General features: G+C 45.3%; 2 protein-coding genes across 3 annotated transcripts in view; both read left to right on the top strand.

Annotated features, from left to right (window-relative positions):
• TMIGD1 (transmembrane and immunoglobulin domain containing 1) overlaps nt 1–3,017 on the top strand; it is a 4,828-nt gene extending 1,811 nt beyond the window's left edge. For both annotated transcript variants that reach the window (XM_083874953.1, XM_083874954.1), the window contains 5 exons: nt 10–288; nt 1,043–1,318; nt 2,098–2,201; nt 2,472–2,500; nt 2,882–3,017. In XM_083874953.1, coding sequence (XP_083731079.1) covers nt 10–288; nt 1,043–1,318; nt 2,098–2,201; nt 2,472–2,500; nt 2,882–2,885 — 692 coding nt within the window. In that variant the 3' untranslated portion in view covers nt 2,886–3,017. The remainder of the gene's footprint in view (nt 1–9; nt 289–1,042; nt 1,319–2,097; nt 2,202–2,471; nt 2,501–2,881) is intronic.
• Nucleotides 3,018–4,904: 1,887 nt separating this feature from the next.
• BLMH (bleomycin hydrolase) lies at nt 4,905–22,039 on the top strand. The gene is made up of 12 exons (XM_083875068.1): nt 4,905–4,938; nt 5,377–5,574; nt 5,951–6,060; nt 6,700–6,841; nt 8,095–8,183; nt 9,462–9,554; nt 13,068–13,223; nt 13,731–13,889; nt 13,987–14,054; nt 14,448–14,565; nt 16,201–16,270; nt 21,053–22,039. The coding sequence occupies exons 1-12, from the start codon at nt 4,926–4,928 to the stop codon at nt 21,202–21,204; spliced, it is 1,368 nt and encodes a 455-aa protein (XP_083731194.1). The 5' UTR covers nt 4,905–4,925; the 3' UTR covers nt 21,205–22,039.
• The last annotated feature ends 3,392 nt before the right edge of the window (nt 22,040–25,431 follow it).

Consider the following 25,431-nt stretch of genomic DNA (forward strand, 5'->3'; position numbering starts at 1 on the left):
CTCCTGCAGGTGTGGAGCTGTCTGTAAATAACCACGCTGCTGACTTCACCCTGTCTGCAGAGCTTGTCCCTGCCATCTCTCTCTCATGCCTCGTACACAACAGCAGCCAGGCCGAGGAGCTGCTCTGGTACCGTGGGGATGGGCAGGTGGGGCTCAATGAAGGCAATAAAGTGAACATCAGCAACATCTGCATATCCCCGGTCAACGAGTCCGACAACGGGGTCACCTTCACCTGCAGGCTGGCCCGGGACAAGTCTGTGCAGGTGTCTGTGCTCCTGGATATCCAGTGTGAGTGGCCCTGGTGGATTCCTGTGTGGAATGGCTGGGCTGGGATGGAGTTGTGGGCTGGGCAGCTCTGTCTGGGCGGTGTTTTGCACCCTTGTCCGCTGTCTTCACCGAGAAAAAATGTGTTTAGGAGGAGATAACTCACGTGATAAGGCACTCCCTTTTCCACAGAGGTGCTTATGGCCTGATCTAAGGCTCTGACTCTTTTATAGGAGTGGGTGGGCCCTTAAGAAGGATATTCTGGATATGTCCCTGCCTCCACCTAGATTATTTCCCAAGGATACAAGTCAGGGCAGAGGAAATACTGGAGTTACAGTCTCTGCCACTGACTGCCCTCCTCATTCCCAAGGATGAGGAAAGGCTGCACTACTGTGATGTTTTAGACCACTGAACAAGGAGCACAAGGGATGCATGGAGGGAACTTTTATAGTGTTAAATGTGGGCATTCTATGAGGTTGGAGCAAAGTGGGGTCAATCTCTTCTCCCAAGTAACAAGTGATAAGAGGAAATAGCCTCAAGTTGTGCCAGAGGAGGCTTATATTTACTGAAAGGGTCATCAAGTCCTGGCACAGGCTGCCCAGGGCAGCAGTGGAGCCACCATCCCTGCAGGAATTTAAAAGATATGTAGATGTGGCACATGGGGACATGGTTTTATGGTGCCTGGACTCAATTTGAGAAAGCTTTTCCAACCTAAATGGTTCTGTGATTCTACGAGCAGCATTATTAATGACCCATTGAACTGCATTCCTGTGACCAGTTCCTCCCCGGCTGAGTGGAGAGGAGACCCTCCACGTGGAAGAAGAAAAAGCTGTCACCATGACCTGCAACTCCAAATCCAACCCTCAAGGCCAGAGCACCTGGTATAAGGACAACCAGACCTTGACCTTGCAGAGTCGTCACGATCTGTACCAGACCAGTGAGATTTTCCGACTCTCCATCACAAAAGTGCAGAAGTCTGACAACGGGACCTACACCTGCGTGGTGGATTCACCCTTGGGAAAGGGGTCAAAGGATTTCCACCTCATAGTTGAAGGTAACAAGGCTGCTGCTGAATAATAAGCTTTACAAATAACTCCCTGTTCTCTTTTATAATGACAACAAGCCATTTGTATTATGAAGCGTTAAGTGGCGTGTGGTAAATTCCCTGCATGGATTTCTGAGGGCACAGCAACAGCAAGGAGCTCTCTCTGCACCTGTGCCTGGGACCACAGCACCAGGAAGGGCCTCTCCTGCTCTACCTGTTCAAAAGCACTTGGCAAGTGTGACCTGGGGCAGGCTCATCCCACTGCTGCTCTTTCCACGCTGACAGGGCACACTCAGGTGTGGTTTAAAGCACCTCAGGTCTTACTTGAAGCATCTTGCTCTGACCACAGGATGCTGTCATGCCCAAGGAGCTGCTTAAAGCAAGAGAAGTTTTGCTCCAGAGATGACTACAGGGGCTGGGTGCTCAGGGCTCAGACAGGTGACACTAAATCACCTCAGTCCCTTTCACTTCTGTCCTCCTGGCACAGGGAGGGAAGCAATGTTACCTGTGTCAGTGGTACTTCTGGACAGCCTTATTTCTGAGCATAACAGTGTCTGAGGGGATCTTCTTCAGGAACTGATGGTTCAGTTCAGGAAAATACAGGCTCAGCACCCTTCTCTCCAGGAGACTAACCACAGAGTCAGTCTGCAGACAGCAGAGAGAGCAACAGTTAACTCAGCAGTGACAGCTGTGGGAAAAGGAATGTCTTTCCATAGTCCTGCAAAATGTTCTGGGTTATGTGACCGCACTGATTTCTCACATATCCCCAACCTCTTCTTTCCTGACAGATAAAAAACCCATTTTTCCCACGGAAGCTATTATTGCTGCTGTTGTGGTGGTTACACTGACAATATTTTTTGGAATTGTGGCTCGAAGAGATAAAATTTTTAAGGTATGGAAAGCTCTAGTTTTCTTAGGAAAAAATGGTATTGTTTGCTGCAGTGCCTGGTTTTTGTCTACCTTTTCTATTCTATTTCATAATGTTGCTTTTCACTGCTAGAAAACTGCTACAAACTGCCTCCTGCTTTAGAATTACCAGTAGATAAATCAAGTATTAGATATTTCATGTGGAAGGCATTACGTACTTGCAATATTTGTAACAATATCCCCATGGCCAGGAAATGTGAAAGATAACAGGACTGTTATTTTCATTTCTTTTCAGTGCTTCAAGAAACCAAGAGAAACAACTCTGTAAGTATTTGACTGCCTATTCACACTTATTCCAAATTAATTCCTTCTTTAAAATCGGCAGAACCTGTTCACTCAGCATGATAAACCCATCCAGTTCTGCTATGGCTGGTGAACATCAGCCCACACCTCCTGTCCCTGGGAACGTGACAGGACACACACAAATCCTGCCCTTCCCTGGCCATCCCAGGGCTCTGGATACCTCTGTCTGTAACTACTGGAAGGAAAAAAAAAACCCTAATGTCATATCCTCAGCCTGCTGACAGCTTTCTGGAGCTGAACACAGCCCAGAGGAATTCAACTTTCTTGTGGTTTTTTTTTTTTTTGTTTTGTTTTTTTTCCTAGGAGATGATTTTTCGTTTCTTCTGTTCATTTTTGCTGCAGGTAAAGAACACCCAGAAGACTTCATTTCTAGTGGTCAACCAAAGTCATTGTGTGACATGATGAGATAAAGCACTGAAGCAGCTTTTTTTTGGATCAAGTTTATATGTCTTTTTCAAAATATAAGTGGTTCTTTGCATCTGTTGGTTCTAACCTGCTGCTTAGAGGGTCAGAACTGTTAAAACTGGCCACTGTGAACCTTTCCTTGGAGCACCATTGAGGTGGGTGGGTTGCATGAGGTGATGCCAGCTCTTTCCCTCCATGCTTATTCCAACAAGGAGTGCATGTACAGTCAGGCATGTGGGTTGTGGATCAGTCGACAGAGGAGTCTCTACTGGATTGTGATGCTGATGCACACAAATGAAGTGAGGTGTTGGGCTGACAGCTGCTTTCTGTCCTGCAGTGCCATTCCACAGGGCGTTGGGGTGGTGGCCACCCAACTCCCTGCCCCTTCCCAATAATCCTGTGGGCATCTCAGCTTCTCTTGCCAGGGCAAAAGCTGCCTGGCACTCAGCACTGCTGCTGCACCTCCTGTCTCTGTGGCTGAGACAGACCCCAGGGCTTGGGGCAGCCCCAAGGGCTCCATGACACACAGCAAAGTTCCAGTGTGGCTGCTCCAGCGCCACGATGGGTGGAAAACATCTCCATCCATCCCTTCCCCCAACAAATGTGCCACTCCAGCACTTTTGTCAAGGTCCTGGCAAGCTGCTGAGGCCTCATCATGCCTTGGAATAGCCCATTACTGTCAATAAACATCATGGGCTGTAAAACAATTTGAGACAGTGATGCACCAGCGCTTTTCTCAGAGGAGAGAGGGCATTTCCTCAAGAGAAGATTGTGCAGCCTGATCTGGAATGTGATCCAGAGCAGGTTCTTGACTCACCAGTGCTCAGGGAGGTCCCTCAAGGTGCTACAGTGGTGCCGCCTCATGTTCCTGGGCACTTGGCCTCAACAGCACCAGCTGTGGAGAGCTGTGAACCCTTCTGTGAATCTGCCACAGACCGAACCCTCCTGTTAATCTGCCACAGCACAGGGGGTCACACTGTGCGGATAGAGCTGGGGACAGCGGGATGGATGCTCCGGATGGGTGTCCCGCACCCAAGGGTGACACCAGCCCCGCAGGGCCAAACCTGTGCCACGCACAGCCCCTGGCACTGACACGAGCTGGTGCCAAAAACAGCCCCCAGCACTGACACGAGCTGGTGCCACAAACAGCCCCCAGCACTGATGTTCTTCAGAGGCAGGGAGGCCGCGGACTCGAGTGTGGAATGTTCTGGAGCCAGGGTTGTGTGAGGGGTCCCTGTGAGGGGATCGGTGTGAGAGTTCTGTGTGAGGGGCCGGTGAGAGGGGTCCCTGTGAGGGGGTCTGTGTGAGGGGCCGGAGAGAGGGGTTGGTGAGAGGGGTCTGTGTGAGAGGGGTCCGTGCGAGAGTTCTGTCTGAGGGGTCCCTGTGAGGGGCCAGTGTGAGGATCTGTGAGAGGGGCCGGTATGAAGGGTCGCTGTGAGGGGGTCAGCATGAGAGGGGTCGGTGTGAGAGTGAGGGGTGAGGGGTCCCTGTGAGGGGGCCGGTGTGAGGGGTCTGTGTGAGCGGGGTCCGTGTGAGGGGCCGGTGTGAGAGGTCCCTGTGAGGGGTCCATTTGAGGGGCCGGTGTAAGGGGTCGCTGTGAGGGGGGTCCCTGTGAAGGGGCCGGTGAGAGGGGTCGCTGTGAGGGGTCCATTTGAGGGGCCGGTGTGAGGAGCCTCTGTGAGGGGGTCTGTGTCAGCGAGGTCCGTGTGAGGGGCCGGTGAGAGGGGTCGCTGTGAGGGGGTCTGTGCGAGAGTGGTCATTGTCAAGGGATCGATGTGAGGCGCCAATGCCAGGGGTCTCTGTGAAGAACCGCCTCCGCACTAAACGTGTCCTTCGCCTCTCGCCGTCCGCCCTCCCGCCGCCGCTCGCCCCCCCTCGCCCCCGGCCGCGGCCCCGGGCCCCTCTTCCGGCTTCCGGTGCCGGCGCTATAAGAGCCGCTTCCGCCTCGGGCCCGCGCCGGGATCGTGCTGCCGGTGCCGCCATGAACGCTCGCGGTGAGGGGGGCCCGTCCCTGAGGGGCGGGTGCGGGGTACAGCGGTACCTTGGCGATGGCGGGGCGGTTACCGGGGAAGGGAGATGGGGAGGGGGCGATCTTGTCCATGGCGGGGATGGAGGGTTTGGGGAGGGGCGCATCGGTGCCTTAGCAGCGGGTCAGGGAACGGAAATTACCGGGGTAGGGAGGGGGTTACCGGCCCTTACCGCTGGTATGTAGTCTGGGGGGTGGGAGACTCATGGCTACCTCAGCAATAGGTCGGGCGGGGGGGAATTACCGGGACCTTCCCGGGGCTGTGGGCAGGGATAACGTGCCCGTTGTAGGGAGTGACGGGAGGCTCACCGTTACCTCGGCGGGGATGGGATGGGGCGTTTGTGTTACCGGGGGTGCCGAGGTGACCGTGCCCGGGCCGTGACCCTGCCCCGCTGTCCCGCTGCAGGGCTGAGCACGGAAAAGGCCGTCGCCTTCACTCGGCGGCTGCGGGCCGAGCCGCAGTTCCTGCTGGCCCAGAACGTGGCGACATGCAACGACCCGCTGGAGGTGTGCCTGCAGCGGCAGGTGGTGCAGGACACGGTGCAGGTGTTCCAGCACGCCGTGCCCGCCGAGGGAAAGCCCGTCACCAACCAGAAGAACTCCGGTAAGGGCGGTCGGGGCCGGGGGCGGTGTTTGGGGGTTGTTGTAACACTCATTGTGCTCCTGGGAGCCGCTGCTGCTTCCAGAGCCCTTTGTCCGGGCTTCGGAGCAAAGTCGAATTCCTGCAGTATCCTCTTGAGTTAATAACAGACTTTAGACTTGCAGACGTTTGCCTCTTTTTCCTTTCTGCGTGGTGTAATTGAGAGATATGCTTGCAATAAAAGGTTTCAGAACACCTTCAGAGCTTTTTTGGTGGTGTGGAAGCCCCAGCCAAAGGCTCGAGGCAGAACTGTGTCATGGATCTCGTGGTAAAAAGGAATTGTTGTGCAGCTCCTGAGCACAGGCGTTCCAGTTTAATTCATGTTCCTTTGATCTCTCAGGGAGATGCTGGATCTTTTCCTGCCTCAACGCAATGCGTCTCCCCTTCATGAAGAAATACAACATTGAAGAGTTTGAGTTCAGCCAGTCCTATCTCTTTTTCTGGGATAAGGTAACAGTTGTGTGGGTTGTTATAGGATTGCTTATGCAATCAGGTGTTGGTGTTGGGACAGAGCTTCTTTTAGGCTGCATTGTTTTAGCATGTATGAGAAGAAACTTCCAAAGTTCTTTAAAAATGAGTTTTAAATGCAGGGAGTCAAGCAAAGTGTGACTTTCAGCTTGAGAAGAAAGTTATTAAGATGTTGAAGTTTTGGAACAGTAGAAGTTTTTTTCTTTTTCAAGAGTTTTGTATATTTCAGAAGTTACTTGTTGGTGGAAACATGATTGTAGCTCTGAGGTTTCAGTTGTGCTTGTGACCTGAGGGGTGAGCTGTGTGCCTGCTTCTCCCTCTAAGGGAAATTAAGCAAATCTAGTACTAGTCTGGGCCAAGTTTCATTGCATAATGTCTGCTTCCCCTTTCCTGTTCCCCTACCCTCAAGCTCTGTCTGAAGTCACTCCTAAATATTTGTTCTAACAAAGGATTTTATAGGGTAGCCCCTGGAATGCTGGAGGGGAAAATGAGGATGTCATTGGATGAGCAGAAAGTGGCTTCATCTATTCTGTACTTGCAAAGAACTGAATACTCAGCAATTAATTAATGCATAATATGTCAGACTTAAAAGGTGGGTTTTTTTTAATCTGTGTTTTTCAGGTTGAGCGTTGTTACTACTTTTTAAATGCCTTTGTGGAAACAGCTCAGAAAAAGGAGCCAGTGGAAGGAAGACTGGTGCAATTCCTGCTCTCCAACCCCACAAATGATGGTGGACAGTGGGATATGCTGGTTAACATCATTGGTAAGAGAACTGGTCACAGGGAATCATTCATGAAACTGCAGCCTGGTCTGAGAAATGGGGAATGGAATGGAATAGAATAGAATAAGAAATTGAGCTTGAGACCTGGGAATTGACTAAGGCACATGATGCCATTAAACACTGTATTTTTTAATCAAAGACTTTTTTTAGAGCCAAATTATAAATATTTGGCTTAAATCTTGTCTGGCATCACTTTTGCTTAGTCCTATTGATGATAAAAGCTCAGTAGATCAACAAATAATTAGATAGCCTTAACTTTACATTTAATAAAAAGGTTCAGTCCCCTTTTCCTCCAGTCATCAACTCAACCTCATTTATTTATAGCCATGAACACAATCTTTAGGACACATGGTAAGGAAAAAGCCACTGCTGGGCCCAGGTGTGTCTGCAAAGCAGGAGCAAAACTCCTTGGAATTGCAGCCTGAAGTTGGTATAAAGATCAGTGAGGAGGAATTGATGTGGAATGTGGCAATGCTGGTCTTACAGTGCTCCAGCAGGAACAGGATCTTACCCTGCTGGAGATACTTAATTACACCAGCACTTGCTCTCATTTGTGTTGTGAAACAATGTGACAGCTTTGTAAATCAACAAGCCAATAATACAAATTTAGAATCACAAAAGGAATTTGTTTCTTTGAAGCCTGGGGGTTCCTTTTTTCCTCATCCCACTGCTATAAATACTTAATCAGGGCAGAGATTTTGGCTGCTGCTGTTACATCCAGAGCCTTGCACGGTGAGATCTGTGAGTGGTACTGTAATGTAGGAAGCCATTGAGCTGCTGCTGGTGTTTTATAAATGTTGAGGAGGAAAGGAGACTGAGAAGTCGGTTTTAACCTTAGATAATTTATATGGAGTGATTCATGGGAGGCCCAGTTCTTTAGAAGGTGTGTCAGGAGATTAATTTTAAAGTAATCAAGTTTTTTTTTTTTTTTTTCCTGGTGAATAGGACTTCCTAAAGCACTAATTAATTCAGAACTTTCTAGTGTTGAGTTAAATAATACTGAATAGTTCAGGGATTCCACGTTCTGAGATCCCTGTGGAATGCAGATCAGAGGTCAAGATTCAGTCACAAATTAAAATGTAAACTTTGGGTATTTGTAACCTTTAAATAAGAGCCTTTCCCTTATAATCTCTGCACAGACCCAAAATCTCTTTATCTTTCCTATGGGTATGAGCAGTAGGAGCATCTATTGTGTGAAAAAGCCAATTGTTAACCTATAGTTTTATTTTTTTTAGAGAAGTATGGTGTTGTTCCCAAGAAATACTTCCCAGAGTCTCACACCACAGAGGCTACCAGAAGGATGAATGAGATCTTGAATCATAAGGTAAAACTGATTTAGATGATAAAACTTAAGGGGAGGAGATGGGAATGAACCTGCTCCAAATGTTCTAACCACCTTATCCTTATTGGCCAAAGTGTTAAGTACATCTCAGCAATTTAAATTTATTTACAAGCAGCCTAAAGTCTCAACAAAATCTGATGTTAATCTCGAGACATAGAGCAGGAAGGTGAGATCATGGGAGATGTTGTCAGGCTTCAGTAGGTTGAAAAATTACCTCTTGTGGTTTTAACAGCAGTTATTCCTAATCCTCAGATTTCCAAAGATTTCTTATGTGGCTGCTTAAATCTGTTTCTGCAAAACCAGCACATGGTGTCTAGGTGTCTCTTTCCCACCCTTTCAATATCTCATCTCTCTCTGTGCCAAGGTTTCTAGAGATGACTGCCAAATGTGGTGAAAAAGATGGAGGAAAAAAAATGCATTTTAAAAACACTGCATGTTAAAAATCAGCTTCTAGTATAGAAGTGCACAGCTTTGTCTGAGGGAAGGTGTTAACTCACTCCCTGAGCTGCAGAATTGAATTAGCTTGGGAAGATGCTGGTGTAGGTAGCTGGATGAAAAAGGCAATTAAAACATTTTTTACAGCTTGCTACATTTTTTCCTGCTCGTGTGCTGCATGGCTCAGGGAAAACTGCCTGCTGAAATCCACATAAAAAATGCAAAATACGTGGTGGAATGAGCTTGGACATTTTAAATGCTGTTAATGTTCTAATCCTGAGCGTGGCAAAGCAGCTGGTCCTGAGGGAGCCCCATCACCGTTCCTGGCCTTATGGATGGTGACACTAATGGGAAGCTTGTGCTGCTCTGACTGCAGCTGTGCATGCAGTGGGGAAATGCCCCTTTCTTTTCATCAGCCAGGAGATCAATTATGCATTAGAGTTGCAAAATGAATGTGGCAGGAGGAGGAAAGTGTGTTCTGTGAGTCACAGAGGTGCTGATGTGTGTGGATGTTGTGGCATCACTTCTGGGACTGAGAGAAATCAAGCTTTAAGAACTTAATGGCTGCAAGCCTCACACCAGCAAAATGGTAACTGAATTGTGACTATTTGTTAATTTTTTGGTGACTTTTTACTCTAACAACATTCAATTATCTTGTTATTTTTTAATGAATCGATCTCTAATAAAGCTTCTGTAATGTATTTTTGTTTTGAAAACATTATGAAGAGTAAAAGAGGTGCTTAAAGCAAGCAGATAGGAAGTCCTGAAAATGATCAGTGATACCTTTGATACCCTTGATAACAAAGTGATTTTCTCTTTAAACAGATGAGAGAATACTGTTTGAGGCTAAGAAATATGGTGGAAAGTGGAGGAAGCAAAGGAGAAATTTGTGCTGCCATGGACATGATGATAGAAGAGGTAAATAAACTGGTGTGACATGAATCTTGGAACACTGGCCTGGAATGGATGAGATTCCTTATTTTTGTTGTGTAGCTGCTGGATCAGCCAAAACAAGTGCCTCTTGTTGCTTAACAAAGTGTTTTTGGAGCTGTTCAAGTGAATTGGTTTTGCAGTGGCTTGTTTCTTACCTCATTCTGAGTTTTTCTAATTCTTCCAGACAAATATTTTGAATCCATAGGTTCGAGAATGATATTTTCCAGACATCTGCCCCTTGCTGTGGCAAAAGCAGCATTTTGTCTCTTGGGAGATCAAAACAGTGGCTCTTAAAAAAAGCCAGGAAAGGCTGAAATTTGCATTCTGATGGCTTTGAATGCAGATCTTGTAGCTCAAGTGTTGTGCAAGGTTTCCCCACAAGAGAGCAGAAAAGAACCACAGGAGGGAGGTGTCTGCACAGGGCTGAGTCCAGCTGAGAGCTGATCCCGGGGGCAGCAGAGGAATGAATTGCAGCATGGTTTTGGCTCTGAATTGACTCCATCACTGTCAGTGTGTCTGCAGTCTGAACCTCCTCCTGCTCACACAAACCCACATCATTTTCCTCATTCTGTGCTGCTCATACTTGATACTTAAACTGCCAAAAATAACTTAAACTTGAGGCTGTTTTAGTGTGACAGAGTCCATGCACTTAAAAAAAAATGCATTTAATTTATTTCTCAAACATACAATGCCAAGTGACCCAATGTATGTTTTTAGATGAATCAAGAAGTTAAATGTTTTGGTGCTGTATGTTAGCTTTTTCTGTAATCCGCTGAACATCACTGTTAGGCAGAACCTACCTTGGGCTATCTCTGCCTTAATTCCATATTGATTAATGTGTTGGTTTGGCTTTTGGAAATTCATCTTTGCACTTCATGTAAAATTCTGTAGCTTCTTTTAATCTAATTTTAATCTAATTTTAAGGTTAGGTTAAAAGAAAATAAAATGACTTGTGTTCTTTGGGTTTCATCAAAACTGTTGTGAAATTCCTGCCGTAAGAATGTTGTGCTTTGAGCCTAGCCCAGAATGTTGCCAATCTGCACTTAGTTCAAAGGTGAATTAATGTAATTTACATGCAGTGTGTGTCCAAAAGCCTTTGGGGGATTCTGCAGCAGACATCAAAAGCTTCCTAGAGATGGTCATTCTTAGGGCAGGGGCACACAGTTCACTGCTAAATGCTTCTTCGTTTATTTAGAGCCTCTTGCCCTCTGACAAGAAACTGACATGAAAGGTTCTTAACTGATTGCAGTTCGTCTGTTCTGTAAAAGGTTGTGCTTAATTCTCTGAGGTTAACACAGCATTTTCTCCTGCAGCAGTAAAGGTGGTTTGCATGTGTTTAGATGTGTATGAGGAGTGTTGCCTCTGCAGAGCTTGGTTTTGTTCTGGGAGGTTCTATTTGCATAGCAAATCTTGGTTTGCTCCTGCTGGGAGCAGCACTTGAGCTGAAATGGGGCAATTGTTGTGGAACACAGGATTAAATATTCACTCCAGCACTGTATAAACATTCTTATCAAGCCAGTGCACAGCAGGTCAGAAGCCGCAATCAATGCAGTTCATAGGGATAGAATTTTTCTTCCTTCACTCTTCTCCTGTGTAGACTCTTCCTTATCAGGAGTGTCCTCCTTTTCCCCTCCTCATTCATATTGGGGTTTAGCACAAGCCACTCTATCTTTGCCTTATCTTGCTTCTAGTTGTCACTAGGGCACTGTAAATCACCTTTTAGTTTAAATATGCTTATTTTATTTATTGGTAGAGGGAACTCGTGAGATATGAAGAGAGGGCCTATGTTGGGTGTGGTGGCAAAACAATTGAGGGAGCTCATTCCAGGCTCCAGTGCCTCTATTCACTGGAGAAATGTCTCCATCATTTTCCTTCCTCTGGCTGGAGCCCATTTGGTTGCTGCTCTCCTTTTAGGCATTTTTCTTGCTTATTTTGTGTTCATGGCCTCATCTCTCAGCGCTTGCGGTCATCTGAGGTAATGTGGGTGTAGCCACAGCAAATGGTACCTTTTGTGCAGTCTGTGCAAAATTAAATATTTATAGTAGTTCAGGGGTTTATATTTGCTCTTTACCATATTTACTGAGAAATGTGTGAGTTCCTGCAGTAGAAGCCATATGCCCACACCCTTCTTTCAACCTGTAATTAATCTTTTCACTTGTTTTCCTAAATTGCTCTGAGCAAGAACGCCTTTATTTAGCAGGAGCATTGCACTCCTTTTGCTGCCAGCACAAAGGGCACATTAACATAAAACCAGTTCTTACGGAACCTTAGGACCAGCTCCAGAAAGAGTTCAATCAGCTTTGGGAAAGGTATTGTGTCTGCTCTGCTGTGTAAGTGTGAAGAGTGCCAGGCTGGGAAAGCTGGCACAGGCCACAGGAGCTGGATCCCAGTGCAGAAGGTGCAGCTGAGATTTCACTCCCTCTCCTCTTATTTAAAATAACCTGATGGTTCCTTGCAAGGAGGAGGCTTGTGCTCAGGACATGGACAGAGCTGAAGATCAGTGTCAGGTGAAATAAAACAGATTCAAACGTGATTAACTGTAATTAAATTCCCTGTCCCCAGAGCACCTGTGGCAGGTCCTGCTCTGTGTCTCCAAAGACACTCATGTGGTTACACTGCCAGTGTTGGCACATTTTCTGATAAGCCCTGTGAGAAAGTACAGTAGTGGTTCTGAAATGCAGCTCTACGTTCTGATTTACAGGGAGGCTGATGGCTTGAAATCTGGTCAACTTTTTGTGCTAAAAATCCAAAGATAGCTGCCAGCTGCAAAGGATGTCACAGGCAGCAGGCAGGGAGTTGGAATTAAATTGCATAACCTGCCAGCTCAGCACTAAACAGAGATGTTGTTAAATGTAATAAAAAAGATGTGAAGATTATTCTGGGGTTTTGAAAAGAAGCAAAGGCCCACCTTTTAAATCCAAACGAACATTACAGTAGAAAATTAATTAGTACAGGGGAAACACTGGGATAAAATGCCCGTATTAAAAGGTCTGGTTTGTCTCTGCATGGGACAAACCCCTTGGTGGAACAGCTGATGCTGAATGATCAAACCTTTTGAGAATCAGTTTTATAAAGTTTCTCTGGCAGTGTTGGAGGAGCCTCAGAATTAGTTACAAAATGTTGTAACGAGGCTGGGGAGTGTCCTGTTTTTTGCTTTGGGCTGCTGCATTCCTAGGAGAAACTAGAATTTGTGAGCTTCTCTTTTGCCTGATGGTTTACCTGCGAACCTGGAGTGTGAGAGTGGAGAAAGCAGTTCTTTTGATTTTCCTGAGGCCTTTCAGATTGATTTGAATTGCTGAAACACCAAGATTTCAGGAGCTGAATGCAGATAACTGATGTGTGTGTGTGTTTATTCCTGTGTTCAAAGGCGACCGTTAAGATCCCATTTCTCCATCTGGTTTTTGTGTGAGGAAATCCATGCTCCAGTGGCATTGCCGTGGTAGGAGAGGCCCAGCTGCATGTTCCAGCAGGCTCACAGCTGTTTGTTTCTCTGGGCAGGTATTCAGAATAGTGAGCACTTGCCTGGGCAGCCCTCCGGAGACTTTCTGCTGGGAGTTCCGAGACAAGGAGAAGAACTACCACAAATACGGCCCCATGACCCCGGTGCAGTTCTACAATGAGCATGTCAAGCCTTACTTCAACATGGAGGACAAGGTTGGGGATGCAAAAAACTTGCCAAAGCTCTTTTTTTTGCTGCTAAACCATTTATTTTCCACTGTTGCCAATGTCTGTCCCCCCTGTAGCTGCAGCACTGGGATGGGCACTGCTTGCCCAAGTCAGTGTGTTTATTCTCCCTGTTTGTGCTCTACCCTTTAATTATCTGAGATCTTGTGTTGCAGTCCACGATGGTTTTGTAATGATAAAATATGCAATGATCTAATCAGTTGTAATATGTCATAAGGCAGACATTAGAGAAGGAATAACACACAGAGCTGCTCTGCCACAGTTACGAGGTGAACTTGTGAAACAAAACAAAACAAAAAAAAAAAACACCAACAAACACAACCTTAAAAAACCTCTTATTTCAGCCAAGTGGCTTGTTTGCTAATAGAGCAGACAGCTGGCTGGGACAAAAGCTATTCCCTGAAATCCTTTTAGATTCAATCTTCAAAGATTTCACTTACATTGCATCTTATTTTATAACATCTTGGTTTTTGGCAGATTTGTCTAGTGAATGATCCTCGACCCCAGAATCCCTACAACAGGCTCTACACAGTGGAGTACCTGGGCAACATGGCTGGAGGGAGGAAAACTCTCTACAACAACCAGCCTGTGGAGGTCCTGAAGAAACTGGCTGCAGCATCTATTAAGGATGGAGAGGTGGGTTTGGTTTCTCTTCGTGGACAGCACAGTGCAGCCCATGCCATGTAAAACTCCTGGGATTTGGCCCAGACATGACCCTTCCTTCTCTCTGCAGGCTGTGTGGTTTGGCTGTGATGTGGCAAAGCACTTTTATGGCAAGCTGGGAATCAACGACCTGAATATGTGAGTAGAGAATCAAACCAGAATGTCATGTGGGATACTCAGTGAGAACATGAACAGCCCTTTAGCTGCTCAATGAACTGATTTGTACGTACTTGGGACTATATACCCCAGAAGAGTATATTTAAGTAATTCAGCAGCAGGAGAAATTTTTTTTTCACTTGTTAGTTTAATCCAAATCCTTTAAAGATGCAATATGAGTAGTTGTTAAATGTTCTTATTTAAATGTCTAATATATGGTGAGAGAAACTCCTAAAGGAATCAGGTTTTGCATTTATTCTGACATTAAAATTGGTTGAACTCATATGCCTGTGCAGTGGGCACGTCCTGATTCCCTGACTTAGTGAGAACTTCCCCTGCATCCTTTCTCATGTGGCTTATTTACCTTTCTGCTAGATTTAATCATGAGCTGGTGTTTGGTGTCTCCATCAAGAACATGAACAAAGCAGAACGACTGATCTTTGGGGAGTCCCTGATGACCCATGCCATGGTCCTGACAGCTGTCACTGAGAAGGTACAGTCTCCCTCCTGGAGTTCTGGTGCTGGCAGGGATGTGCTGGAATATCCTGGCAGCTTCTTTGTGTCCTGTGCTCACTCAGAGTGTGCCACAACTCCCTGGTGCGCAGGACTTGGTTATTTATTCCCTTTGTGTGTTGTTTGTGTCTGAGTGTTCAGAACTATAAATATTTAACAAGGAGGAAAGAATTTTAGACGTGTCAAGGGACTTCTTTCCTTTTGCCCACAAGCTTTGATTGGACAACCACTGCATGGTTAGTCCAGTCTGGTTTAGAGCCTGAAGTGCCTGTTAAAATGCTGGTAGGAGGCACTTTGCAGCAGGGTTAACCTCCTGCAGCTCCCTGACTTGTGATCTCTGACCTCTAATTAGGGAAGGGAAATGGTGTCCAGCAGAGCTCTGTGGCAAACAGCAGGCTGAGATGAATCCACAGCTAAATCTGCTCCTGGCACCATAACAAAGCACATAATGAAGTAAAAAGAAGCATGCAAAGACTTAGAGCTCGGGGTTATCTGCAAAGCTGATGTTTCCATTTATTTCCAGAAGTTGTCATTATTAAAGTTTCTTTGAAGTGATCTCTTCCTGTCCAGCTTGACCTTGGCTTGAAAAATAACAGCTTGCACAGCACTGAACAAGTTTGCCTGAGCTGTGGAGTTTTGAGACTTGAGATGGAACTGCTGAGTCATAAGAATGTTCCAAGTTACTTTTTACAAGTCAATATCATTTTTTCCTGTTTTATGCATTCTGAGCTCTTAATGCTTCCACTGTGTATCAGACTGCACGAAACTTCTCTAAATATCTAACTGAAAACCAAGGAAAACTTTGTAGTTGGTGCTTCTTAAAAACCTTAATCTGAAGGGGCTTCGAGAAATTGAGTTGTAAAATGTAATATTTTGGATTTACCTACTTTTTTATAAAAAGGCTTTGAAGATTAAAAAATATATATATACAATTTTACAACAAAAATAGATGTGGTTTTGGTTAAAAAGTTACTGTATGTGAATGTGGTCCTCCCAGTTTCTGAGAGCATCCAGAGTTGGCATCCTTAGTCTGGGAGCTCTCGAGTGTCCCATCTTAAAAACTGTTCTCTCTTTTCAAGGGAGAACAGAAACATTACAACAATATTCCATTCAGTATTAAAAATGGACTTAAGGGGTGTTTTTCAGGGTAGTTTTTTGTATTAAAATATTTTAATTGCACAGCACCAGACTTGAAGCTGTGTCCTCCAGGTGGATTCTTCAAGAGTTTGCACTTGCTGTTCTAAATTCTCACAGTTCCTTTCCTCTGATTCCCAGTTCAGGCAAGTTGTGCATCCTGTATTTAATTTCCCCCACACCTTGATGGGGGACAGGGACAGCAGCTTAAATTCTGAGAGTCATTCAAGTCCAAACTAGAATTTAGTTAAATTTCAGCTTCCTGATAAAATAAATATTGATTGCAGACTCTCTTTTTCACCACATTTCCTAATATTTTATCTAAGTAGGTAGATGAGTATTTTATAAAATGGCATTTCTCCAGCCATTAGCAAGAAACCATTGGGACTCAGGCCTGGAGTTCTGTTTTCTTGGTGCTGAATTTGGATGGGGAAGGGGTTTTCTGCTCAGATGTGAATGTCATGGGCTTGTTTTGGCACAGGATGGGCAAGAAGATGCATTTGAAAAATGGAGAGTGGAAAACTCCTGGGGTGAAGACCGTGGCAATAAAGGTAATTTATAGTCATGAGAGCAGAAAACTGAATGTTTGGAAATAAGGATGTGGAAGGGACAGTCCAATAACCAGACTGGTTTGTGTATGAAAGGTATGGGAAGATACTGATAGTCTTCATCAAAAGGTCATATTTTATCAAACTTTATTCCTGCCTTATTGGTTTTTGTTAAGGTTGTTCAGTTTATTGCAGGGAAGCTGCTGATACTCTTAAGCCTTGATATCCGTTTGCTGTTGATCCCAAGTAAATTCCCAGCTATTATCCCTGCCAAAAACCCCAGCAGCTGCAGGAGTTTGCTCTCCCTCTGTCACACTAGTCAGAACCTTGGCTGTTTTGTTGCTCATAATCCTTTGCTGCAGAACACAAGTGTGGAAAATCTGGTAGCATGAGTCCAAAACCATGGTGGCACCTGTCCTGTGAGACACCAGGAACTCCTCTGGGTTTGTAAACAGTCTGTTCACAAAGGGGCCATGGATAAAAGTTTGGCTGTATCAATGAATTAGAATCATTTCCAAGGACTGCACTGTATAGGAATGATTTTTCTTTCTAGTACAAAAGGAGAAATAACAGCTTCAGTGCTGTTTTTAAATGTACTAAAGCTTTTGGTAACAGCCAGACTTTAATCTGTGCACTGCACACAAGGCTCATGCTGGCTGTGGCTGCTGGTATTCAATAACCTTCCTGAGCCATGTGTGAAACTCAAGTGGTTTTTGTTTTCTCTTAAAGTACTGTTTATCAATCACTGCAAGGCTTTGCTTACTGATTTTGTAGATGAGGAAATGAGGGCATGGCTGGTCCCAGTTTGTGCTGCAAACAGCTGCAGTGCAAACTGTTTGAACTCCAACAGCTGGCTGGGAAAAGAAAATTTAAAAAATCATAATTCTGGTTGCCTTTTGGAAGCTGTTGCCAAATCCATGACATGCAGCCCCTCTCCTGTGCTCCCCCTGCTGTGACAGGCACTGGGACATGAAATCCAGTCCTCACTGTGCTTCTGCCTGTGCTGGGGTTTCTCCATAAACTTGTTTTCCTGTTGTTGCTGCCCCAGCTGCCCTCTTGGGACACTTTGGGAAGGCTCTGAGGGCTGTGCCAGGGTCCTGTGCCAGCCTGGTGTGGCACCTGGCACAGTGTGGACACGACCCTGAATCACAGCTCAGGGCTGGTTTAGGAAATTGCTCCCAGTGGTTTCCCTGCTCATGGAAACTGGGAATGACCACAGGGTATTTCTCTGCTGGTCTGAGGGGCAGCTCTGAGTTCCCCAGCCCTTGGTGGTGTGAGAGCATCCCTGCTTTGCCCTGCCAAGGCCAGGCAGCTTTTCCTACGTGGGGTGGAGGAGAGCTCCATGTTTTTTGTCATGTCCTGAGTGAGACAGGCAGGATGTGGGCTCAGCCATGGCACAGCCTCAGTGGTGACTGTGCCAGGCCAGACTCTGTCCCCAGGAGTGAGAGTCATTGCTGGCCACATTTTTCTCCTGCACGTTAATCCCAAATGTTGTGCTTGTAAGATCTGGTGTGACAGAACTTTCCCAGGATGTCTTGGTTTTCTTCTGGGAATAGACTTATTTTTGGAGAACTCTGTTTTAGGATGTGGTCTTATTTATAAGCTTTTCAATAACATGAACAACTTAGAGGAAAACACAGAATACTCTTGGAAAAGTATCTTAATTTATGTTGTGGCCTCTTGGTCCTGCAGTGGTTTCTGTTCTGAGTTAACTGTATCCATTCACAGCAAACTATTCCCATAAAAATCTTCACACTTGACAAAACAACTAAACTGTTGACATTCAGCCTTCAAGGCTCAGCAATATGACAGTAGTGAAATGTTCTTTGGGATTTTGGATTAATTAAAGAAGCCAAATCAATACTGAGGTAACATCAAAGGCACAAGGCAGGAGCTAAACCCTGACACTGCTGCAAGTGATGCCTGTTGGGCTGGGACTGAGCCCAATCCAAATCCTTGCTCACTTCTCAAGAGTTAGTTCTAGAGCACTGTAAGAGGAGCTGGTTGTTCCTTTGAAATAAAATAGGAGCCCAGAGTGACTTGAATAAACCCTGCCCTGTCTTGTCCCTGTGGCATCTGTGTGGACTTTGCAGGGTGAGTCACTGTCCCTTATCTGCTTTGTACCAGGGGACACCGTGGGCTCTGAAAGTCTTGCTCCCTGACTATGCTTTTGCTCAGGGAGTTGCCTGGAAAAGTGCCTTGAGAGAAAATCCCACCAGAAGTAGGAAGCTTGACTCTATTTCAGACTGACTTTTTTTTCAGGGAGCTGAATTCCCTGAATGATTTTCTTGAGTGTGACCAAATGAGCTGCTCTGGAGCAAAAGGCAACTGGACATGTCCTCCAGGGCTCCTTCCCAAACACTGGGAGAGGTGACTGAGAGTCACAGAATCATTTAGGTTGGAAAAGCCCTTTTAAGGTCCAACTGTTCACCCAGCACTGCCAAGTCTCCACTGAACCATGCCCCCAAATGTCACTTCTACACATCATTTAAATCCCTTCAGGGACTGTGATTCAGCTTGGTGGGGTTTCTTCTCCTTCCTGCCCTGATTTTCCACTCTTCAGTGTCCAGTGTAGGAGGGTGAGGACTCAGAGTTTGTCTGAGCTGTCTTGCAGTGCCACTGAGTCTGAGTCCCACTGTGATAAGATTTGAGATTTTTATCTTATCTGCCTTGTTAAGGAATTGGGAAGCTGTGCTTGGGTAAGTCCAGCACAAGAAAGCAGAGTCCACATCAGTGAGGAGTCAGCCAAGAATGATGCTGAACTTGGCACGGCCCAGCTGGGTGTGGGGGGTACGAGAAATCCCCAACTCCCAGGATTTCTTGGACAGGGAGATGGAGGGTCCAGCCTCCAGTAACAAAACCCCAGGGACTGGACTTGAGTCATTAAATAATGAGCAAACAAATGACTTCTTTTTTCTGAGGAAAGAGCAGTCTCATTTTATGTGGGGTTCCCCATTTTTCCAAATACAGTCCAGGGTGCCACCTGTTTCCCCTGAGAGAAATGGTGAAAGATTGGGAGTCCAGGTTTGGGAATTATGGGATGGAGTCAGTTATATGTTCACATTCCAGAGTGGACAGAACTGAAATTTTGTGGTACTGCTTATCCTGGAGAAAGGGAACCCCTGTGAACCAGCCCAGCTTTGCTTCTCCTAAATATTTAGTAATTACATTTATTTCTATTCTGTAACTGTTTCTGGAACCCTGTGTGTCTTTCCTCGAGGAATGAACACAGCTGCTGACAAACATTGCTTGTTTTTTGAGGTTAAAAAAATCACTTCCCAACCAAATATTTCCTTTCTGTCTTATTGGCTCTTTTTCAGCCACACAGGCAAACTAAATTATTCTGAGTAGTCTTTTGTTCTGGAGACACACAGGACATTATTACCTAACTTTGAACCCAGCTTATCCCATCAGATATCTTTTTTTAAAAGCAAGGAGGAGGGGAATACTAAATCACACTGTGCAGAGGGGTCTGTCTGCTTGTTTTGGCATGAAAGGAGCTTTTTTAGGATGCATCTCCAGCTAGAAGTCAGCTCCCTTTGGGCTTTTCTGCAGGCATTTCAAGGCTTTAGCTGTGGGCACCTGGTTTGTGCATCCCTCATCCCAAAAGCGCCCTGGGACAGAGGCTCTGTTTGTCTGGGGTTACAGCACAAGCGGAGTGTGACTTCCCCAAGGCCCTTTGGGGACTTTCAGAGGCTTCCCAGGTGTGTGTAGGATGTGTGAGTGTGGGTCTGCCCTGCCCAGGCCTCCCCAAACCCGGGCTATTTGCATGTCCTGGAGTCGTGCTCGGCGCTTCCTCCCGGCTCAGACGCCGCGATCCCAATCGGCCGCGAGGGACAGGATGTCAGAGGCAGAGTTCATTAATCCTCTCAGGGTGCAATTACTCCTTGGCTCTTGGGAGTGAGAGGTTTTTGTGTGTCCCAAGAACTCATATCCTGAGGAGAGGATAATCAAGGCAGCTCCTTTTGGCAGTGTTTCCAAAAAATGGCTTCTAGCTCGGGTTACAGTTGATAGGGGTTTTAATTTATGGGATTATCTGATCTCTTGCTTTAGAAACAAGATGGTGGAGATAGATGCATTTATTGTCCATATTCTTTGGGCATTTTCTTGTTTCATTTGATTGTGTGATGATACAATATAAAGATGCGAGGAACTTTATTACATAAAGCCTTTTCATCTGTCTCCTAAATGCTTCCTTTTTCACAGCCACTCTTATTCCCAGTTCACTTGGAATAGCTTGTTTCCAGTGGTAGCTCTCTGCTAAAACCTCTAAAGTAACTTCCCTCACTCCCAGTTCAAAGGGTGTTCACTGTCATTTTCACATTTAGGGAGACAATTAGGTTTTGCCTCAGCCTAAGTGTGATTTAAATGGCTTTGAGGAAAGCAGTGGCTGCCTCTTACTGCAAAAACTAAACCAAGAAAGTTTTCTTAGAACAGGCTGATATTCACTTGAAAAATCCTAAAGCCTCAAATAGATTCAAATAATTTTACATTCTGCCTTAAAGGCTTTGCAATTCCCTTGAGTATCCTCAATGCCCATTTTGACAGAGCAAACATAAATTATGGATATTCTGGCTCTTGTTTTTCCTGGTGGGCTTCTTGCCTGACCTTTCAGCGCACACGAAGCACATCCTGTATGTTAACTTCCTCGAGTTATTTTTTGGTGTGTTTCAAGAGATAACCACTGTGCCCAGGCCCTGTTTAATGCATCATTCCTGGGGGAGGGTTGTCTGTGGCTCCTTTCCTGCAGTGTCTCTGTGCTGTGATGCTGTTTTTCCCCCCCAGGTTACCTGATCATGACGGACGACTGGTTCTCCGAGTACGTGTACGAGGTGGTGGTGGACAAGAAGCACGTGCCCGAGGAGATCCTGGCCGTGATGCAGCAGGAGCCCATTGTCCTGCCAGCCTGGGACCCCATGGGGGCTTTGGCCAAGTGAAGCATTTGGCTCCTCGTGGCCATCAGAAGTAGCTGCAATAGAGAATTCCAGTGGTTGGAAGCCATAGCCAAACGATAACGAGACCAAGCCCTCGGCCTGGTCCCTATTCCTGAAATGTAAGTTAAGGATCCTTGGGAAATAGCGCTTCGCTGGTCTGAGCACTCAGACAGGCTGCTCCAAAACTCAAAAGGGAAAAGGAAAAAAAAGACAAAACTCAGAAAGCAGATGATAAGTGCTGTCAATGGCAGTTTGATTTTATCTTAAATTTTAATGCAAATCAACGTAGGAATGTAGTAAAATTATCTTGACCGGTGTTTTCCCTAGAGAAAAAATGGGCATTAAAGGCCCGTTAGTTAATTAATAGTTAGGTGATAGTTAGATCAAACATATTGAGATAATTAACCAATTATGGTCTGACTTGTCCTATAAAAGAACTCCCCCAAAAGTATTTTATATATTTACATTTTTAGTTTTGCTGAAGTTTTGGAGGGGGCGTATGAATTGGAATTGCTAAAAATGACCTTTAGAAAATTTTCTCTTCCAGCAGAATTGGGGAAGGGGAACGGTTTCCTTGAGGTATCCAGTTCCACTTGGTTTTATTCTTCCATTATTGAGCTGGGACTGGATAACTCTCCCAAGGGCCAGTGCTATGTCTGTGTGCACAGGAGCGCTATTTTTCAGTTATTTTAGCAAGAACAACCATAAATATGTTCACAGGTGGAGTTAGTGTCATGCTCAACAGAAAAACCAACATTTTAATTGCTGCATTTTATTTGGTTGTTTTAAAAAACAAGATGGTGCTATGAAGCTTTTGAATAAACACTTTCTAAAGTGACTGGGACAATTCTGGTTTCTTTTTTTTTAAGAGGTGCATGGAGCTGGTGGAATGGGAAGATGTTGGTGAGCTGCACTGAGGGTGTGGTGCCACCTTAAACAGAGATGTCAGAAATGGCACTGGTAGAGCTGATCCTGCTTGGGGCAGGGGGATGGAGCAGATGATCCTCCAGGGACCCTTTTGGGGTCTCATGCACAGCCTCCACTTTGTGCTGTCACTTGAGTGAAGGCAAGAAAATAGTTCTTGTACTCCCTGGTGGCTCTGACACAGAGCCAGAGCTCTTGGAAAGCTGTGCTATGCACAATATTTTCATTATGACTAATGCATGTGTTGTTTTGGGGGCTTTTTCCTCTTCCAAAAGGTCAGTAATTTTAGTCCTTCAAGATCTTTCTACTTATGACTTTAACACCAGTTCATCTGTTTCCTCTGTCCTATCTATGAATATGATATCAGCCAAGGAGAATTAACTGTTTCTCTAGAGTTTAACTAACATTTTTGTTGCTAGTGGTAGCACTGATGAGGATTGAGCTTGATAAACTCAAAACTGATTCCAAGCCAGTTTTTGTTGGTTTCAGTATTTTAAAGTATTGTCCAGCCTGTGCTTATCTCCTCAGTTCTTGCCCAGATATTTCCCTGTACACTTTATACAATAGTATTGGGTTTTTTTTTTCCTTTCCTTCAAATAAGCACAGAAAATCCACATGGCTGAAACACATTATGGGGAATGAAGCCAATCTGGCAGCAACCCTTCTGCCTTCATGCCCTGCAATTTTTTAAGTTCTTTCCAAGGTGGAGTTGGGATGGGGAGGGGGGGAATGCAGATGCCAAGGTGAGAGCTGTGGGTTTTCCTCTGGGGGCAGCTGGACAAAGTGTTCTGAGGTTTGTGCTGGTGCCTGTGGGAGAACAGCCATGGAAACTTTGGTAAGGATTGGTACCTGCAGGCTCTTGTTATCCATAAACACCTCACAGGTCCCTGGGGTTGTTTTTTACCTGTAGTTTGAAATGTGGGTAAAATCTGTGGATGAAGTGATGCCCCATGAACTGATTCCTTGCTGAGGTGACTTTCACTGGGTCACTCTGGCCTTTTGTCCTGAGGGAAAGGTCACTGATGAGATCAGCAGCCCTCAGATAAGGCTGGAGACAACAGAGGAGTGATGGAGCTGCCGTGTGCTCCCTCCTGAGCCTGAGGAAGTTCTCAGGGTCCTGCACAGCACCAGGCACAGCTGGATCCAAGGAGACTCTCAGCCTCTTCCCAGGTGTGTGGGAGACACTTCACAGCCAGGGATTGTTCCCAGTGAATTGTTCCAGCACTTCTCCAGAGTTGTGCTGGAGGAACAGGCCACTTAACCCCTGTCAGTTCACAGGAAGTGGTTCAGAGGTGATAAAAAATTAAACTTTCCAAGGGATGGAATAGAAATAATGTTGGGAATAAGCCTGGCTTGCTGCTTTGTTGTCACACAGCAAAGAAAGCTCCGTGTACTGCAAATCTAGAGTATGAAAAAATAAACATACAGCTGCTAAAAAGATGATTAGAATAAAAAAAAAAAAAAAAAACCAATTAGTGCCCACTGTATTTAAGTCCTAATTTTTGCCTTAGTTTATATATATGTGTGTGTGTATATAATATCCTTTGCAAAGCCTTACCTTTAGATTGCTGAGGAACCAGCTGCCTGAATAGTTTCCTTTCCAGTTTGTCAACAAAACCATGCAGTTTTCATGTGAGAATTCAAAGACAGTTCCCCTGACAGGTGGCAAATATTGACAGATGATATTATGAAAGTCAACTCTCTCAGATTTAATCAAGTGGCAGAAAATAATTCCTAATGAATTGGAACTGAGGAGAGGTTGTGTGTAGTGGTGGTTTGTGGGTTCCAGGAATCAGATTTCCCCACTGGAATGTGCTTTTAAAACAGTTGTAGTGGAAATAACAAAACCTTTCCAAAACTCATCCAAATCCCAGATGTGCATCCCAGCACAGTGTGGAAAATAGCAGGGAAGGGTAATCAGAATTTCTTTTATCCCAAAGCCAATTGTAATAGCTTCTACATGTAGTCTGATTGCTAACTAAGGAAAGATGGGAACAAACAAATATTGCAGGATTTGTTTGGTTTGTGTTATTTGGAAAATTGTTCCAATCCTTTTATTGGCAGTGAATCAGAGACACTTGCAGAGCCATCACTGATCTCACAGTACAGTTGGTATTACTTTTGTGAGGTCATTTGAGTGATAATTCCCATCCTTGTGCTGGAATCTGCAGCTGCTTTATCTGTGTGTCTTGTATCAAGTCCTTTTTCTTTCTCTTTTCTTCATACTTTCCCTAAATCATCAGAATTTCACCCACCACTGCCCAGATTTCATGAGATTCTGGAGCTGGCTTAGTACAGCCCTTGGAAGATTCTCACTTATGAGATAAACAAGGTGTCCTAAGGTTAAGGGGTTTTGCCTGAAACCTCCAGTCAGTTATTTCTATTACGTCCCAAAGGCTCCAGACTGTTTGGCAAGAAATTCAAAACAAAACAAACAAACAAAAAAAAAACCAACATGAAAACCAAAACCCAGTAACTGCTGCAGAAGACAGTAATGAAAAAAACACCTGAACAAAATGGTCTGGGTAAGGCATAAAAGAATGTACTCAAAGCAGAGACTGAGATGGAGAAAAACCTCAGACGAAGGTCACAATTCCCCTAAAAAGTTTTAAAAACCCAAGATATAATTATGTAATGAGCAGAGAGACTCTCAGTAGAGAGAATTTATTTCTTGTAAGAGAATAGAAAAAGTGAGTTTGGAAAACCCCTTTCAGTCTCTCAGCAGTACTGAGCTGGAAATCTGTTTGGAAAGTAAAGGTGCAGATTCCTTGTGCCATCTATTCTCCCAGGAAAGGAAAAAATCCTCTCCAGAGCACAGGGTCTGATCCACAGCTGGATATTTGCACATTAAAACACTGTGCTGTGACCTCCAGAAAGGTTTAGTGAGGGAGGCACGGCAGGATCTGTCCTTGCAAACCGTCTGGAATGGGACAAAACAGAGGGAAGGCTGTGGAGGAATATTGCAGGCAAGGACAAACTGGTGGGGGTTTTCCTGCTCGCAGCCAGTGGAGATGAGCACATACAATCCCGATTACTTTGGAAAGCAGGACACAGGAGGGAAATCCAGCCCGGCAGACAGGACGTGGATGTTGCTATTTGCACTAAAAGATCAATGAATTTCTAAAGCAAGTGAAGGAAAAAAGCTCAGTTTGACAAAACATCCTTAACGCAGTGCCCAGGGGAGTTAATGGGAAACAAATCTGATTTCAGGACGTGTCTGTCCCTCGTGTGTGTAACTGCAATGCCTGAGCTCTCCTTGAGATGGTGCAGGTGCCTCGCCCTGCCAGGGACAGGGACAGCAGAGGA

This window comes from Zosterops lateralis (assembly GCF_965231275.1).
Source record: "Zosterops lateralis genome assembly, chromosome: 19".
In the NCBI taxonomy this organism is placed as follows: Eukaryota; Metazoa; Chordata; class Aves; order Passeriformes; family Zosteropidae; genus Zosterops; species Zosterops lateralis.

Coding starts and splice junctions, on each gene's coding strand:
- BLMH (XM_083875068.1), top strand. Junction 9,555..13,067: donor TGGACATGATGATAGAAGAG/GTAAATAAACTG, acceptor TTCTCTGGGCAG/GTATTCAGAATAGTGAGCAC. Junction 13,224..13,730: donor ACTTCAACATGGAGGACAAG/GTTGGGGATGCA, acceptor GGTTTTTGGCAG/ATTTGTCTAGTGAATGATCC.